This window comes from Primulina tabacum, chromosome 4, assembly GCF_025594145.1.
Source record: "Primulina tabacum isolate GXHZ01 chromosome 4, ASM2559414v2, whole genome shotgun sequence".
Lineage (NCBI taxonomy): Eukaryota > Viridiplantae > Streptophyta > Magnoliopsida > Lamiales > Gesneriaceae > Primulina > Primulina tabacum.
Window position 1 is genome coordinate 44,570,755 of NC_134553.1, and position 15,550 is coordinate 44,586,304.

Consider the following 15,550-nt stretch of genomic DNA (forward strand, 5'->3'; position numbering starts at 1 on the left):
TAAAGAGTTGAAGACCGTTATATATAGTTCGCTTATGGATACAAAAATAAGTAGATGGCTCAATGATGGAGTGTTTTTATAATAAATGTGTTACAAAGAAAATGAAACATATGCCACCTGTTAAAAAACATATGTTAATATAGATACAGATACTAGGAAAACAAAGCCAATCGTCTATACTCTGGAATCTGGATATGCTCTTAGGATAAGTCCTCTATGAAGATGGTCCGTTAGGTTTTTGGATTTGTGTATCCCAGGCTGATTAGCTTTTGCATCAAGATTTTCTCAGCATTTACCTGAACATCCCATTTCCGAAGACGAGAAAAAATTATGACAATGCCAGCATGACCAATAATGAGATCAACAAAGTACGAACAACTTCGAAATCGAAAATAGTCATATAATCAACTAAAGGCCATTAGAAAGCAAAATTTGCAAGACTAATATAAATTGGGGAGAGTTAGAGTAAGAGAGGTATCTGACCTCAAGCATGGGGCTATTCTTTGGAAGGTTACAAGCGAGTACGATATTAAGACCAGTCTTTAGAACTGAGAGTTAAGTCACATATCAGCCAAAATACCAGAGGACAACGAAGCAAAATAACGTTAATGTAACTATACCTAATCGACGTGCGATGCCATATCCTGTGTTATCACTAGTCCCTCCAATTAGAGAGGTCACACCAATTGTATCACTCTGCTCATGATCCAAAACAGAAAAGAATAAGATGCGAAACATGATCGATGATCAACTGCTCCAACACTTTTGAATCATTCCTCATTTGCAATCTTGAAACGGCATGCTATACTACGTGCCGACAATAGAATAATACTGCAAGAACTGCTATTAAAATAACTACGCAAAGGAAAGAAAGCACCATCTGCAAACAGTAGGGAGTGCAAAACTTAACCTGTCGTGTAGGTCCAGCCGCATATAGGTGTCCAAACTTTGCAGAATTGCAACCAATCCACACATAAATCTATAAAGCAGCGAGAAATAACGGGTCATGTTTTGCACACTTTCAGAAGCAATAGATAGATTTTGCTCCAAGGCACAGACAAATGTATACGAGAGCTTGAGCTTCTACTTTTTTCTTTTTTTTTAGTTCACTTTCAAGAAACACGATATTATTTGGGTAAATACTGTAAAGAAAGAAATGAACCATTCTGATTTTGATTTGGCATCGCAGCTAAAAAATCAGATCATGAAAAGCAACATTCAAATTCGAACCAATCGAGGAGGAGATTCAAAGTACAGTCACAAAGCACACAATCAAACAAAGAAAAACCACACAAAAACGGAGGAAAAAAATCACGAACAACACACGAAAGTTCTAAGGAAAAAAAAGGGCTTTAAACCACAGCAGCAACACAAATTCGGAAAAGCGAAACGAAACAACAAGAAACATATTCAACCCACTAGCTCAAATCATAAAAGATATGTAGGATCAAGAATTTAACAAACCTGTTTCTGAAGACGAATAATTTGAAAGTGGAAGGTAACATCGTCAGACACTTGAGAAAAGGAGGTGACTTTGACGCCACCAGACCCTTCACATGATGGTCCAGCAGTGACGCTCAATTGATTCATGCTCCCGCTGAGTTTCTTGACGCCATTGCTACACATCTTCAAGGTCCGTACGTTTGTTGTTCGGCCTTGGATATTTTGCTAGTTTTTGATCGAATTGCTTGCTTGCGGCTGCCAAGAAATCCCAAAGGTTTTGGACGAAACTAAAAAAGCCCCCCACTCAAAACGGGGAAAAAGCACTGCTGTTAACGAAAGCCCACATCGAGTAGACTTCTACGGTTCAAAATATCTCGACTCTTGACCATAATCTCCTTTGGTGGTATAACCTACTATCACAGTTAACCTACTATCACAGTTACGGTTTGACTTGTGTGAAACGATATCATAAGTAGTATTTTATGAGACATGTCTTTTATTTAGATCATTTATAAAAAAATATTACTTTTATGATAAGAGTATTACTTTTATTGTGAATATCGGTAGGGTTGACTCGTCTCACAGATAAATATTCATGAGACCGTCTCACAAGATACGTGCTCTTTTCTTTTTTTGTTTTTTAAAAGTTAACTTTTAATTTTTAAAATCTGTTTAAAAACCTTGCTAAGTTTTTTTAAAAAAATAAACAAATTGATGATATTCTTCCTCTACACATAAGATTATATAAATAATATGAAGTTAATGCATTTTTAAACTATCTAAACTAGTAAATCCAACTACATGTTGACATATAGATTAAATTTAATATAAAATATTAAGTTATATATAGTAAATTTAGTTTTATATTGAGATATAATACTAAGCAATTTTTTAGTTTTGTGAACTGGGTCAACCCGGTTAATTGTGACCCGGAACAGTCGATCTGGAAATCAAGTTGATGTTCACGCACCAAAATCTTGGGTCTTTTCCCATAAATGATATTATTAGTTATATATTTGAGAATAACTATTTTATGTTAAAAAAAATATTATTTTTTATGTTTAAAATTAATTGTTTTATATTTTTGAAAAAAAAAAAGAATAGTTACGAGATGTTGGCCTCATTTACATCATTGGGTCAAAGCCCATATCAAGACATATATAATTATATAGAGTAGGTCTCTTGTGAGACGTTCTCACAAATCTTTATCTATGAGATGAGTCAAACCTATTGATATTTACAATAAAAATTAATACTTTTAGCATAAAAAGTAATATTTTTTCATGGATGACCCAAATAAGAGATCCGTCTAACTAAATATGACTCGTGAGACCGTCTCACACAAGTTTTTGCCTACTATATATATAAACAAATTTTTGTCATGTTTGGAAATTTCCCATAAAAAATAATATTATAAAAACAAATATTTTTAAATATTAATGTATTTATCTAATATTTTAAATATTTGAAAATATAAAGAAAATAAAGACATAATTAAATATGAAGTATTTTTAATTTTTTATAATTAAAATTTGAATTTGAAGTCTCTTGACAATATAAACTACAATTAATTTATATATTGGTTATATCACTTAATTTAATTTTGATTATGATTTTGAGTTTTATATTATTTTTGTATATTTAATTCCAAGTACTTTCTATCATATTTAATATAATAAACAAAATTATATAATAATATGTTTTCTAACTTTTAGAAGAGTTTCGTCGATAATTTTCTGTATATTGATTGTCCGTAAATTATTATTAATTACATTTTAATATAAATATTTTTAACATGCCATCAAAAATAATTAGAATTTTTAATCAAAATTTATTCATATAATAAATGAAAAAAATTAACTAATTGAAAAACATTTATTTATTGTGTTAAAATTTTGATTAAAAAACATATATATTCTTTTAATTATCTTTTCTTATATTTGTATTAGTAATACTTCTACTCAACCAAGATAAAGTCAATTTAATAATAGAAGATTGAATGTTCTCAAATGATATTAAACTTTTGACAAAAACTTGTGTAAGACGGTTTCACGGGTCGTATTTTGTGAGACGGATATCTTATTTAGGTCATCCATGAAAAATTATTATTTTTTATGTTAAGAGTATTACTTTTTATTGTGAATATCAGTAAAGTTGACATGTCTCACAAATAAAGATTCATGAGATCGTCTCAGAAGAGATCTACTCTAAACTTTTTTATATAATAATATTTAAATTTTAAATATATTCATTAAATTATATTAATAATTTTAAATAATTATTCAAACATTAATATATACTAATTTTAATCATTAATTACACAAAATAACACTCAATACATCACACAGGTGGAAATACCAGTACGTTAAAACTGAGAATTGTCAAATTGTGTTAACGAGACGGTCAGTTCGCAATACTTTATTTGGATGGGTTGAAAATTTGTCAACTCAATTCGTTTATTTGGCAAGACGGGATGGGGGCCTAGCCAATTTTTATTTATATTAGGTTGGGAGAGAGGGAGGGCTGACCGCAACCGGTCACAACCCATCGTTTGGTGGGACGAAACAGGCCAACCTGATGATTACCATAAAGAATCTTTTTCTTATTCTTTTCGATTCATGAAACGAGTTGGACGTGCGAAATTGATTATGAAAAATTTATTCGAATTTATGAAAATTTGTTTTGAATAATACGTATGAAAGTTATAAATAGAAGAATGTTTAATACAAAAAATGAGAAGAAAATGATTTACAAAGTTTGAAAATGAATATTTTAACTGGAAATAATGTGTGTGTATAAATTATGATGAATAACACGACGCAGTTAACAAAATATACATTTTTCTTAAATAAACGAGTCCAGAAAATCCGTGCTTAAATATTATCGCAAGTTTGAGACGGTCTCTAATGAGACGGTCTCACAAATTTTTATCTGTGAGACGGGTCAATCTTGCCGATATTCACAATAAAAAGTAATACTCTTAGCATAAAAAGTAATAATTTTTCATGAATGACCCAAATAAGATATTCGTCTCACAAAATACGGCCCGTGAGAATAAGTTTTTGTCCGCAAGTTTTACGTGAAATTCAATTTTTATTGTGTTATTGATATTTTTATTGTCATTTTAGTAAAAGTGAAAACTCTATGATTTTGTTTGTGTTAATGTTATTTGAGCATGAAATTAGGAACATGATGAAATTGTCAAATGTGTCGATGGTAGATGGATACTAGTCAACCGCAATGGCTGTGAAATGTCAATTTATCGTAACTCCCTGTTTGGTAGACCTACTATTGACTACCTTCAAATTCATCTACTTTGCAATAGTGGCATATTTAAATTCCCAATATTTTTCACTTTGTAAGTGTTAATTTTCTTTCTACCAAACACATCATAGATCGTGATCTAACATATTATCTTATTCTGATATCAACTGTATGATTGAATCTTATCATTTAAAAAAAATTATAGTTAGTGACGGGATTCCAACTCTAATATTTTAAATTTTAGGACAATTAGTGCACATTAAGAAAAAATTATATTATTTGTCACATAAATTACATATATGATTTTACATTATTTAAAAATATATATTATTATATAACTCAAAATCTATAAATTAGTAATGTTTGTTTGCCATAGAGACTTCATTTTATATTTTTTCATGTAAAAGGTAAAATATATTTTTATACACAAACTCAGTATTATCTAAATTAGTTTTACTTATGATTAAAAGTTGCTTTATACACACACACACACACACATTCGATCACATCGACTAATTTACATAGGATTTCATGCACACATATGTGGTGCCGGTCCTTGTAAAATTTCATTATAATATATCGGGTTGTTATTGAACATATTTTTAATTTATTATTATTATTATTATATGATTGATAATCTCTCGTTTACCAAAAAATTATAGTAAATATCTAATGATAACAATACAACTTAAATCTTTTAGACTGTACAATAACTCAAATATAAATGTTGAAATTATTTTCTGGGCTTGCATAATTTAATTAGTTGTACATAGACAAACTATATAAATTGGTATGGTCCACCTTATGTATAGAAACTCGGCTCAGTTAAGTCTTCTATGATTGGTCGAAGACTGCTAAGGTTATACAAGGTTATGGCCACCAGGCATAGAGAATAACATAGAATATATACGGCACACATATTCTAAATATCTCTTTCTTACATCTAAGGCAAAAATAAGGCGATCGATTCTTTGTTGTCTTGGAAGATCCATAGCTTCAACGCCAGACCAATAAATGGATTCGAATACATGTTTACTGTTATTTATATTTTCTGATAATTCGACATCAGTTCCTTACGTATTGTGATATATGAATTTAATCACGTGATTTATAGATTTAATTTTATTAAATCTCCAACAAGTGGTATCAGAACCAGTTTTATATTGAGTTATGAGAATTTTTTTTAATTGTTTAATCGAAAAAAAAATTATATTTTATTATCGATTTGATGCAATTGTTCAGTCTATAAATTTTTGGATTTAGGTCTGGTTTTTTCAAATTTTTATAAATTTTGCATATGAATAAATTCACGCTTTCGGGATCTAGTATTTTCGGAGTTTATATGCAAAATTTAGATTTATTCGATTTAAAAAAATGAAAATTCGAATTTTTCAATTTGAGGTTAGGGTCGTTGGATTTTGAGCAAATCGGACGTTCTCTGGCCACTTTCAGGCGACGGCTGTTGAGGATAAATATGGTCCATCTCTAGGTTCTCATATCCATACCATATATTGATCGAAAATCTCCGCAACGTGATCGGATTTTGACATGAAATTCGCAAATTCTGTTTCACGAGATTTTCATCTGCTTTTGTGACGATTTCGATCGATGTATGGCTGATTGTTGGTCGAAAAAAGTAATACAGTGGTCGACCGAGGCAAAATGGTGGTGGGTCATGTTCGTCGGATTCTGGTATGGGCGGATGAGGTGTGACGGTGACAGTTTTAGCGTTTAGAATTAGGAGTAGGGTTTGGATGTGATTTGGGGATTTTTGTTGAATTTAAGGCCTTGTTTGATTGTCCAATTATGAACCAGATTTTGAATTCCAGAATTTTGACCTTTTATTAAATTTTGAATTTCGCAATTCTTATTTTTGAAATTAAATTTGATCATTTCAAAATTTAATTGCATGAAATAAAATTAATATGGAATTAGTCATTATTTTATCGTCTTTGTTTATTTCGATAAAATATTTATGAATGAATAATTATGAGGTGCAAATATTTTATTTCTTGTATATTTGGTCTATATACTTTATTTCGCCCAGTTAAAGTAAATTAAATTTTCTTGTGAAAATTCTGACTTAAATTAATATTTTATATCTCAAATTTGATTAAATTTAAATTACATGTTAACAAAGTGAGTTTTGAGATATGTAGATATTGTTAAAGTTCAAAATAAATTGTATTTCAATTTATGCGAAAAATAGTCGGCTCAAACGAATGCTATTTTTTGGCTAAATTACTAACACAATAGATGGTTTAAAAGTGAATATAGATCTATGCAGAAAATAATCGACCCAAATGAAGATTATTTTCTGTCCAGATTTTAGGTACAATATATCTTCCTCAAATGCATTTATATCTATGCAAAAAATAATCGGCCCAAAGGAAGACTATTTTTTTGGCCAGATTGTAGACTTAATAAGTGACCAAAAAATGTTTTATATCTATGCAGAAAATAATCGACCCAAAGTGGTGTTATTTTTTGCCAGATTATAAGCACATAATTATGTAGTCTTAAAGCGTGTCAAAACTGTGCAGAAATTGATCGGCGCAAAAGAAGATTATTTTCTGGACAGATTGTAAACACATTAAATGAAATTAAATTGTGTTAAATTTATGCGAAAATGATAGGACCCAAAGGAATATCATTTTCTGGCCAAATTTTAACGCAATATATGGTACAAAATATATGATAATTTTGGATTTATGCATGCATACAATTGTCGATCCAAAGAAAGACATATTGTAGACCGTATTTATTATCAATATTTAATAACCATAATATTTAAATGTATCACTTACAAATTGTTGTTTTTGTTCAAAGACTAAATATCAATATTGTGTTATATACTTTTATGGGCCCATCACCTACATGCGTATATTTTTGTGATTTATTTAATTAAAATATATACATGTATTATAATTTATTGTGAATTTTTTTGTTCATCTGTCAATCTGAAAAACATTTGAGCACTTAATTGTTCAAACTTCAAGAAATGGAAAGAGCATGTTATAATAGTGCTCGACTGCATGTATTTGGACTATGCGTTAAGGGAAGATTGTCTCAAACCTTTGACCAGTTCAGGAACTGCGGGTCAACTCGCTTGAGTATGAAGATTATGAATAATTCCATTCCAGATATTTTAGAGGGTGCAATTCCTAAAAAAATGATTCCAAAAAGTTCTTTACTCAAATAGAAGATCGTTTTGTTGCAAACGAAAAGGTTGAGACAAGTACTAGTCTGACTAAACTTGTCTCAATGCGGTACAAATCAAAAGAAAACATAAGGGAGTACATAATGAAAATGTAAAATCTTGTTACTAGACTAAAAGCATTCAAGTTGGAATTGTCGGAAGACATAATCGTGCATTAGTATTGATCTCTCTGCTTGCTCAATTTAATCAATTCAAAATAAATTATAATATCCATAAGGAAAAGTGGACTTTGAATGAGTTTATTATGCAGTGCCTTCAGGAGGAGGAGAGATTAACATAAGATTGAAAGTGCTCACTTGGCAACTAACTATCAAGGTTATTGCATCAATAAGAAAAAGAAATGGATCAATAAGAAAGAAAACTCTGAGACTTCACAGCATATGGAGCAATAGAAACAAGATTAAATAATCTTTTGTCTTTTTTTTTTTGCAAAAAGACTGATGGGCATGTGAAGAAAGATTATCTCAAATACACCAATTGACATGCAAATAAAATGTTGCCTAAAGAGCTGATTGCCAACTGATGTTGAAAGATACATCTTATAAAAAATGGCAATAAAATTGTTGGTGTTTTTAAAAGCTTTGTTTAAGAACAAATTTTTTTTTATTTTCTTGTATTTTAATTTGGAAAACACTTTTGTTGTATTTTTTTAAAGATAAAATTTGATTTTACCTTCATGTTTGGATAAATCAAGTTTTTCTTTTATTCATGTGATAACGAAACTTTTCAATTTTTTCGAAATTCATTATATTTGGTATTGGTTACTTGATTGATAAGTTTGACAAATTGAACATCAATATTTTGAATGACATCGATAGCATGCATGCATGAAATTATAAAATCAGATGCAACTTTATTTAGTATGTTGACTTTAGTGGGAGTGCATAAATTGAAAATTCAACATTGAGAAGAATATATTGATGTTTATGTCCACATATGTGGTGATATAAATTTTATCATGTGGTACTTTTATTCAGATTTATAGAGAACACTGTTTGAACATTGTGTACATCATTGAAATGTTGGACAGATATTTAAGAAACCTGACATTGGATCATTAATCGCTTATGCGGTATTAAAGGTGAACTAAAGGTTTTATGCTCACATATTCGAGATCTGACATTTGGAAATAGTTGGATAATTGGACTCCGAATAAAGTTATGGAGTTTTAGCACCGGCAATAATCATTTGTCTAAGAAACCATTCAGGATCAATTGTGATAATAAAGCCGCTATATTTTATTTAAAGAACAACATGAGCTTTTCAAAGTAAATATATATTTACATGGAGTTTTTAGTTAGAGGGAAATACTTCAGAATGGTTGTATGTCAGTTGATCATGTTATTGCAAACTCTATAATTGTGGATGCGTTTGTCATGGGTTGGGCCACCCAAGATGTTTGTGGGCATGTGAAACACATTAATGTTGTCCATATAGATTATATGCATGTACAATGAGAGTTTGCATTTGGTTTGAGTATTAACTCATTTGATATTATTTAAGTTTCTGTACAGACTAAATTTTATTTAAATTACTCTGAAATAAAGTGATGTGGTAGACTTAATTTAATTGTGGTGATGATAGTCAAAACCAGTAGATCGCGTTAGTAAAATCAGAAGATAGTATAAAAGCAGAAGTTCTCGTATCGCCTTAACAAAGCAGTACTCTTCGAGTACTTATCAGCTCAGATAAACAGAAGCAGAACTTGACTTTTACTAAATCAGAACCTTTCGATCATCTATTAAATGTTACCGTTACTTTACCAAGTACGATTATTAAATGCATCATTAATGCTGAACAAAGTCATTTAATACGTTTTACCAATTGTGATATGAAACAAGACTAATTGTTCTGAAGCTTTTTGCAGGAACCTTTTTAGGTAATAAAGCTGATTCTATCAGAAGTCAAAGAAGCCGTTTTGTTTATAGACGTTGGATTCAAGACTTCTATAAGTACACAAGATCAACGACGTTTATAGGTTACCAAAAACAATAATCATATTCTCTAATATACGAACGTCGATTTGAGCACTTAGAACTACTTATCATCTTCAAGCTCTATATACAGAAAAGCAGCACACGCTTCACAATAGTTATCTGATCTTTTGAGATCATATTGTGCTGACTGTTTCTTACTCTCTCTACAATCTATTCACATTACTATATCTTTGATAAAAGTATGTATCTGGAAAAGAGTCTTTTCCAGAACTTTGTTGTATTTGTTTTATTGTTTTGAGAAACTAAGAGTTTCAGTAGGCAAAAGATAAGTCCTACTGAAGTGGGTGTGTATAAGTGTTGTACTATAAAAATCAAAGTCTTTTAGTGATATCTTCTGGAAACAGAAAAAGGGGAGACGTAGAAGATTTCATCTTCAAACTTCCATAAACAACCATTGTCTATTGCCTACTGTTTTATCTTTATTCACCCTTAAACCATCAGATCGTTTCCGAACTATATTGTGGTCTGCTGGTAATATACTTGAACAAGATAAGCTATAATCTCTAACATAATTCTAGCACCCTTTGTAAAAACAACCGTCAAAAGAACGAGTTTATTAACCCCCCCTTAAAACTCTATATCGATCCCCAACTAGTGGTATAAGGGCAGATTTTTCTTGTTCTATATTTACAACAAACATGACACACTTCAGCAAGGTTCTCATGTTCTCAAAAGAAGACTTTGATGACTGGAAGATCCGGATGCAAGCTCATCTTGTAGCCCAAGACGATGACATGTGGTTTGTCATCACAGATGGTTCTTTGAAGATATTAAAATCTAACACTGTTGTTGCTATTATTGAGGGAGCACCCCAGATGGTTGAGAAGCACAGAAGTTAATGGACTGGCAAAGATAAAAAGAAAGCCAATCTTGATAATGTTGCGAATGACATTCTTTACAAAACCCTCGACAAAAATACCTTCAGCAAGATCAAAATGTTTTCTACTGCCAAAGAGATTTGGGAAAACTCATCCAAATCTATGAAGAAAATGAGCAGACGAAGGAGAATAAATTGTCTGTAGCAATGCAGAAATTTGAAAATCTCAAAATGAAAGCTTGAGAAACTCTGAATGAGTTTGATGAACGTTTTAGCAGCCTGGTTAATGAACTAGCAGCTCTTGGGAAAGAATATGGCAACAGAGAAATAGCACTCGAAGTGATGAGAGCTTTACCCAGGTAATGGGACATTAAATCAATGGCTATGAGAGTCTCTAAAGATCTAAACAAGTGTGAGCTACATGACCTGTTTGCTGACTTAAAAGCCTATGAGTTCGAACTAGAAGTGAGAAGCGGAGAAGAGCCCTCAACAAATCCACCTACCAAGGCTCTTGCTGCTACTACTACTGCTGCTGATGCTGATGCTGCTGATGTAGTTGTTCCACAAGCATTACATGCTACCACCACTGAGAGCACTTATTAAAATACTGCTGAAAAGATCAGCAATGATGCTATGTCTCTATTTGTGAAGAAATTCTCCAGATTCATGAAGAAGAATCACCTAGCTTACAAAAGCCCTAACCGGAACTTCAAGAAGGATTCACCATCTGGTGACATGGCGTGTTTTAACTGTGGAATCAGTCACTTTATTGCTTGTAAGGCCCGAGAATTTGATTACCGTGATCTGAAATGATTTGATGATAATTGAGGTGATTATAGATGGAAAGGATTAGACCGGAAAAGACGTACGAAAACACGAATTATGTGCGAGGACATAATACCTCGCGCATATGCGCGACAAGGAGCTGCGCATATGCGCGAAGGTGGCAGAAGACCTCGCGCCTATGCGCGAGCAGTGTGCGTGCATGTGCGCGAGGGTACCCGAGAGTTGTGAAGAAAGCCTCGCACATATGCGCGGAAGATGTGCGCGCATATGCGCGAGCTGCTGTGATGCTACGCGTCGAGACTTTGTGTCTCGCGCATATGCGCAGATGGTAGTCGCGCATATGCGCGAGACGTGTTTCTTAAAGAAGCGAGCCACGTTTCTATACATGCATGGGATATATATTTTACATTCCTCATTTAGTACTACGGAAAGAATCGATAGAAATCCGGGAGAAAAGCTCAAAAATTCCTTGAATCGGAGAGTTGCAATTTTTGCAAAATTCGTCCGTCAGATTTTGAATCCGACTTCCGTACCGAGTTCTTAGCAACGACAGCTACAACAGGACGTAATTTTTATTGAATTCTGATATCGTTGAAATTATGATATTGGGGGAATTATGATGTGACTGATATATTGTGTTTTGGATATACTGATCGGTATATAATTGAAGTCAGATCGAAGAACGGACTGTTTATATAATTGTTATGAATTTTCAGAGTTGATTTGATTGTGATTAGACCCATTTGACATCAGAATAATGTTGTTATCGATCATGAGATGTTGGGATTGATATTTGATTGATACTGTATCGCTGGGTATATTGATATTATTCAGACTTGGATCAGATGAGTTGTCAACTCGTATATACTGATATTGTATCGCCGGTATTGCGAGATTGTACAGAGTTGAGATTATGATCTGTTATTGTTAAGATTTCGGGTTGTAGTGATATTGATTATGAGCCGTGTTATTATATCTGTGATGTTGAAATTGACAGAGTTATTGAGATTGTATTGTTATGTCGTCGAAACATCAGTAGGTTGATATTAGTCAGATTCGTTTGATTGAGATTGTATCGTTGTATCGTTGACATTGATCAGATTATGTCTTGATTGCGTATTGATCAGAACAGGCCTTGAATTGAGCTGTATATTGACACAGTCTATTCGATATTGTCATTTCAGATTGGATATGGACAGATTTGACTTTGAGACTTCGACTTCTTTAGACCGAGAAGAGAAAGGTATAAATTAATGTTGATGTGGGATTGCACAACTCGAGTTTGATTTGACTTGAGTTTTCCAAAATCACATACTTTACCTTATTGCATTGATATTTGCAATTGAATGAAATTGATATCTTTGATCTATTGATTTATGTATTGAGTCATAGGCGGATACGCCTAGTCGTAGACGATTGATCTCGTGACAGGGGCGCCTGATAGTGATGGAATCGTCACTGGCACATTGCACATTGTCACAGGATAGTGATTTGGCGAAAGTGCCAAAGTCTGTGACGGATAGGTCAAGACACCGGATGTTTGGTCATATCGAAGTGGATAGAATTGGAGTTTCTTCTATTACTGATATTCGATATGGAAAGAGCCAAAGTCCGTGAATCAGAATTTAAGAATCACGGAGTGTGATTCAGAGTTTGTATTGATTTATGTTTCTGATTTGGATACATGTTATAAATATTTGTTTCATGCTGTTATGTTTGTTTATATGAAATGCATGTATACATGATTTATACTGGGAATGTAATTCTCACCGGAGTTATCCGGCTGTTGTCTTGTTTGAGAGACTATAGTTAGCGTGGAGATCCGGGCCCAGAAGCAGAATATGATTCATCACTGGATGTATAGTCGTTGAACCTAGTTGAGATAGAGACATGTAGTACATGATTTGTACTTTTATATTGTCATATATATTAGATAGAATACATTACGTTTCTGCATTTATAATTTAAAAAGAAAATTTTTTGTCCCGCTTTTCTTAATTGTTATATTTGACATTAATAATGATTAAGACATGAATTAGCGTCCGGGTCCCCATAGTGCTGATTGTCCAAAGCCAAATAAGGATGATCAGAAGAAAAATGAATACAAGAGGAATGACAAGAAATTCAGAAGAGACCGCAAAGCGATGATTGCTGAGGAAAGCAAATCTAAATGGGCGGATTCTAGTTTTGAGTCTTCTGAATCAGAAATTCATTCTAGCGAAAGTGATGCAGAAGAGATCAAATGTCTTATGGCAGATATTGAACCAACCTCGACATCTAGAGAGGTACTTGACTTTGAATCTGACGAATTTACACGAACTGATTTGATTAAAGCAATGCATGACATGGTGGAAGAGTACTCCAGACTTTCTCAATCATTCGAAGAATTTAATATTGAAAATCAAGACTTAAAAGATCAAGTCAGTAATTTCACTTGTTTGCAAGAGAACAGCTGCAATGATTTAAAAGTTGAGATGAGTAAGTTAAGAACTGAGAATGAAAGAGTGAATGCAGACTACCAAACAATGAGGTCTGAAAACCAGAAGCTATCTGTTTTGATAAATTCATGGAACATGTCTTATGTTTCTTTAGAGAAGATGCAAGAATTGCAGAAGCAATCCGGTGACAGGAGTGGTCTCGGATTCAGCAATAATGAAAGCACTTCTGAAACAAGTGCTAAGCCAGAACTGGATAAAGGCAAATGGAAATTCATTCACTTTGTCAAATCCAGTGTGGTATATGAACCTGTAGTACCAACTGTTTGAGTTGAAAGGACTGTAGATCAGACGAACAGAAGGAAGCATTATGGTCTGAGTTATGTTGAACCTAAGGAAAAAGTTCACCAGAGTTCTGGATCCAGCAAAGGATTCCACTCAGGAGGACAACCCTCTATGAAGGTTAAAAACTACCAGTACTATAATTCTAGACCTGTTCAGAATAGATACAGACCAGACAACAAAAACAGAAGGAAAGAACAATATTCTAAGATGCATTCTATTAGAAATAGCAGACCTTCTGTTGCACACACCTCTTTGGATACCCGAAGTACAAGGTCACCTAGAATTGCATAAATGTGGGTTCTAAAGGACTGATAAGGATTGGATCCAAATAGATTGGGTACCAGATACTAAAATTTGTGTTTGCAGGAACATGAGAAGAAAGCCAAAATCAGCAGCTCCACATGGTATCTAGACTGTGGATGTTCCAGACACATGACTGGACAGAAGAATCTACTATCAAAAGTAATGAGTTGTACCGGACCAAAGATAACATTTGGGGACAACTCAAAAGGTAAAACCGTGAGTAAGGGTAAAATTATCCATGGTAATATTACTATCAATGATGTACTATTAGTTTAAAATCTTTGTTACAACTTGATTAGAATTAGCCAACTGTGTGATAATGGTTACTCTATAGCTTTTCAGAAGCACACATGCACAGTTAAAAATGCTAATGAGTCTACTGTATTAACTGAAAAAAAGGAAGGCAACACATACAAATTTTCATGGAATAAATATCATAGTAATGTTCCTACATGTTTAGTTGCCTCTCTTAGTGATAAACATTAGCTATGGCACAAGAGATTGAATCATCTGAACTTCAAGTCAATCAATAATCTCAAGAAGCAGAACATAGTTGATGGTTTGCCTGATATAAACTTTGTTAAGAATCATGTATGTTCTGCATGTCAACTTGGTAAGCAAGTCAGATCTAGCTTCAAGAATAAAGGTAGTAAATCAACTTCAAGGTGTTTGAAATTATTGCATATGGACTTATTTGGTCCAATCCCTATCATGATCTTAAGGAGAATGAAGTATACAATTGTTGTTGTTGATTATTTTTCTAGATTTACTTGGGTAATATTTCTTGTTGGAAAAGATCAAACCAGTAGTCTACTGATCAAGCTTCTGAAAAGGATTCAAAATGAAAAATCAATTTATGTCATTAAAATCAGAAGTGATCGTGGAACTGAGTTTACTAACAAGATTCTTGAGTTATATTTGGATGAACAGGGCATTCATC

At 32.5% G+C, this 15,550-nt stretch overlaps 1 protein-coding gene across 1 annotated transcript; it reads right to left on the reverse strand.

Moving 5' to 3' along the window:
• LOC142543369 (uncharacterized) lies at positions 1–1,755 on the reverse strand. Its single transcript, XM_075650587.1, has 5 exons — positions 1,465–1,755; positions 911–979; positions 621–696; positions 484–548; positions 1–296 (listed from the first exon to the last, which is right to left on the reverse strand). The coding sequence occupies exons 1-5, from the start codon at positions 1,624–1,626 to the stop codon at positions 231–233; spliced, it is 438 nt and encodes a 145-aa protein (XP_075506702.1). The 5' UTR covers positions 1,627–1,755; the 3' UTR covers positions 1–230.
• Positions 1,756–15,550: the final 13,795 nt, after the last annotated feature.

Excerpts from the sequence above, each read along its gene's own strand:
- LOC142543369 (XM_075650587.1), bottom strand. The coding sequence starts at position 1,626 with ATGTGTAGCAATGGCGTCAAGAAACTCAGCGGGAGCATGAATCAATTG. Across the intron at positions 980-1,464 it reads TTATTCGTCTTCAGAAACAG|ATTTATGTGTGGATTGGTTG; the intron begins GTTTGTTAAATT and ends GCTGCTTTATAG. Across the intron at positions 297-483 it reads AGAATAGCCCCATGCTTGAG|GTAAATGCTGAGAAAATCTT; the intron begins GTCAGATACCTC and ends TGGGATGTTCAG.